A 1,032-nucleotide genomic window follows, 5' to 3' on the forward strand; every position below is an offset into this window, starting at 1 on the left:
GTCTGTCCTCCCTGGACCTGGGGCAGCTCTAGCTCCTCCTAGTTCTCTGTGTCATACAATGGACTTACGAACAGGCTCCAATCACTCTGAGATTGCATGCAAGGGCAAGGTGCATGGGTGGAGGCCGCATAGGTTCACTCACCTCACTCTGGAGCCCGTAGGCTTTCCTGGCCCACTGAGTCTTCATATCCTCAGGGAGCACTGTATATTCATGCAGCTTCTTTCTGTAGTCGAGGTCACTGGCGAGTGCTTGGGCCTTTTTAGCATGCCTGAGGTTCACCATGTCCATGGGCAGGTGGAAATGGGTTTTACTCTCTTCAAACCCTTTCTTATATTCAACCTTGAATGCAATAAAACAAGAATCATTGATTTAAGACTGTTCTTGCGGGAGTTCTGTGAAAGTGTGGGAGAGACTCTCGGGCTCTTGGAAATTTGGCATTCTGGGTGAGACCACCTGTCTGTTAGAACGGTGGCCCCAAGTCAATGTTACCAAGGTCATACTGGTACTGTTCCCTACCCCTTGTCTCTAGGACTGTCTTTTACCAAACCTCACCCTGTGCATGATTGATGCAAGAGAAGGCATTGTTGATGTTTTCTGCAGAGGCTTTCAGAGGCAAAACAACAAAGCACGAGCCGCAGAGCCAAACAACCCCAACTCAAGCCTGGCCTGGCCTTTGCCAGCTGGGAAACCTCTGGAAAGGCAAATCAACTCCCTTAGGGTCCACTTTGCTTCAGGAAACTGTTGTAATGAATATTAATATAGAGGAAGAAATGTGCTTAGACTAGGGACCATCACATGCAAACAGCACACACTGATGACGAGAATGCAATGGTGATGGTAAGGATGATGGATGGCCACAGCGGTATCCATGGAAGCAATGATGATGACTGATGGCCGAGAGGATGGTGGTCATGATGCCACTTATAGTCATGGCGACAGTGGTGGTGGTGATGATGACAGGGTCATGATGTTAGTGACAGTTGTGGTGACAGTGGTGGTGATGATGACAGGGTCATGATGTTAGTGACAGT

General features: G+C 48.7%; 1 protein-coding gene across 3 annotated transcripts in view; it reads right to left on the reverse strand.

Moving 5' to 3' along the window:
- Nrap (nebulin related anchoring protein) overlaps positions 1-1,032 on the reverse strand; it is a 69,527-nt gene that overhangs the window by 39,970 nt on the left and 28,525 nt on the right. For all 3 annotated transcript variants that reach the window (XM_005352514.2, XM_026781729.1, XM_005352513.2), the window contains one exon: positions 143-340. In XM_005352514.2, the coding sequence (XP_005352571.1) occupies positions 143-340 (198 nt within the window). The remainder of the gene's footprint in view (positions 1-142; positions 341-1,032) is intronic.

This window comes from Microtus ochrogaster, chromosome 8 (genome assembly GCF_000317375.1).
Source record: "Microtus ochrogaster isolate Prairie Vole_2 chromosome 8, MicOch1.0, whole genome shotgun sequence".
Lineage (NCBI taxonomy): Eukaryota > Metazoa > Chordata > Mammalia > Rodentia > Cricetidae > Microtus > Microtus ochrogaster.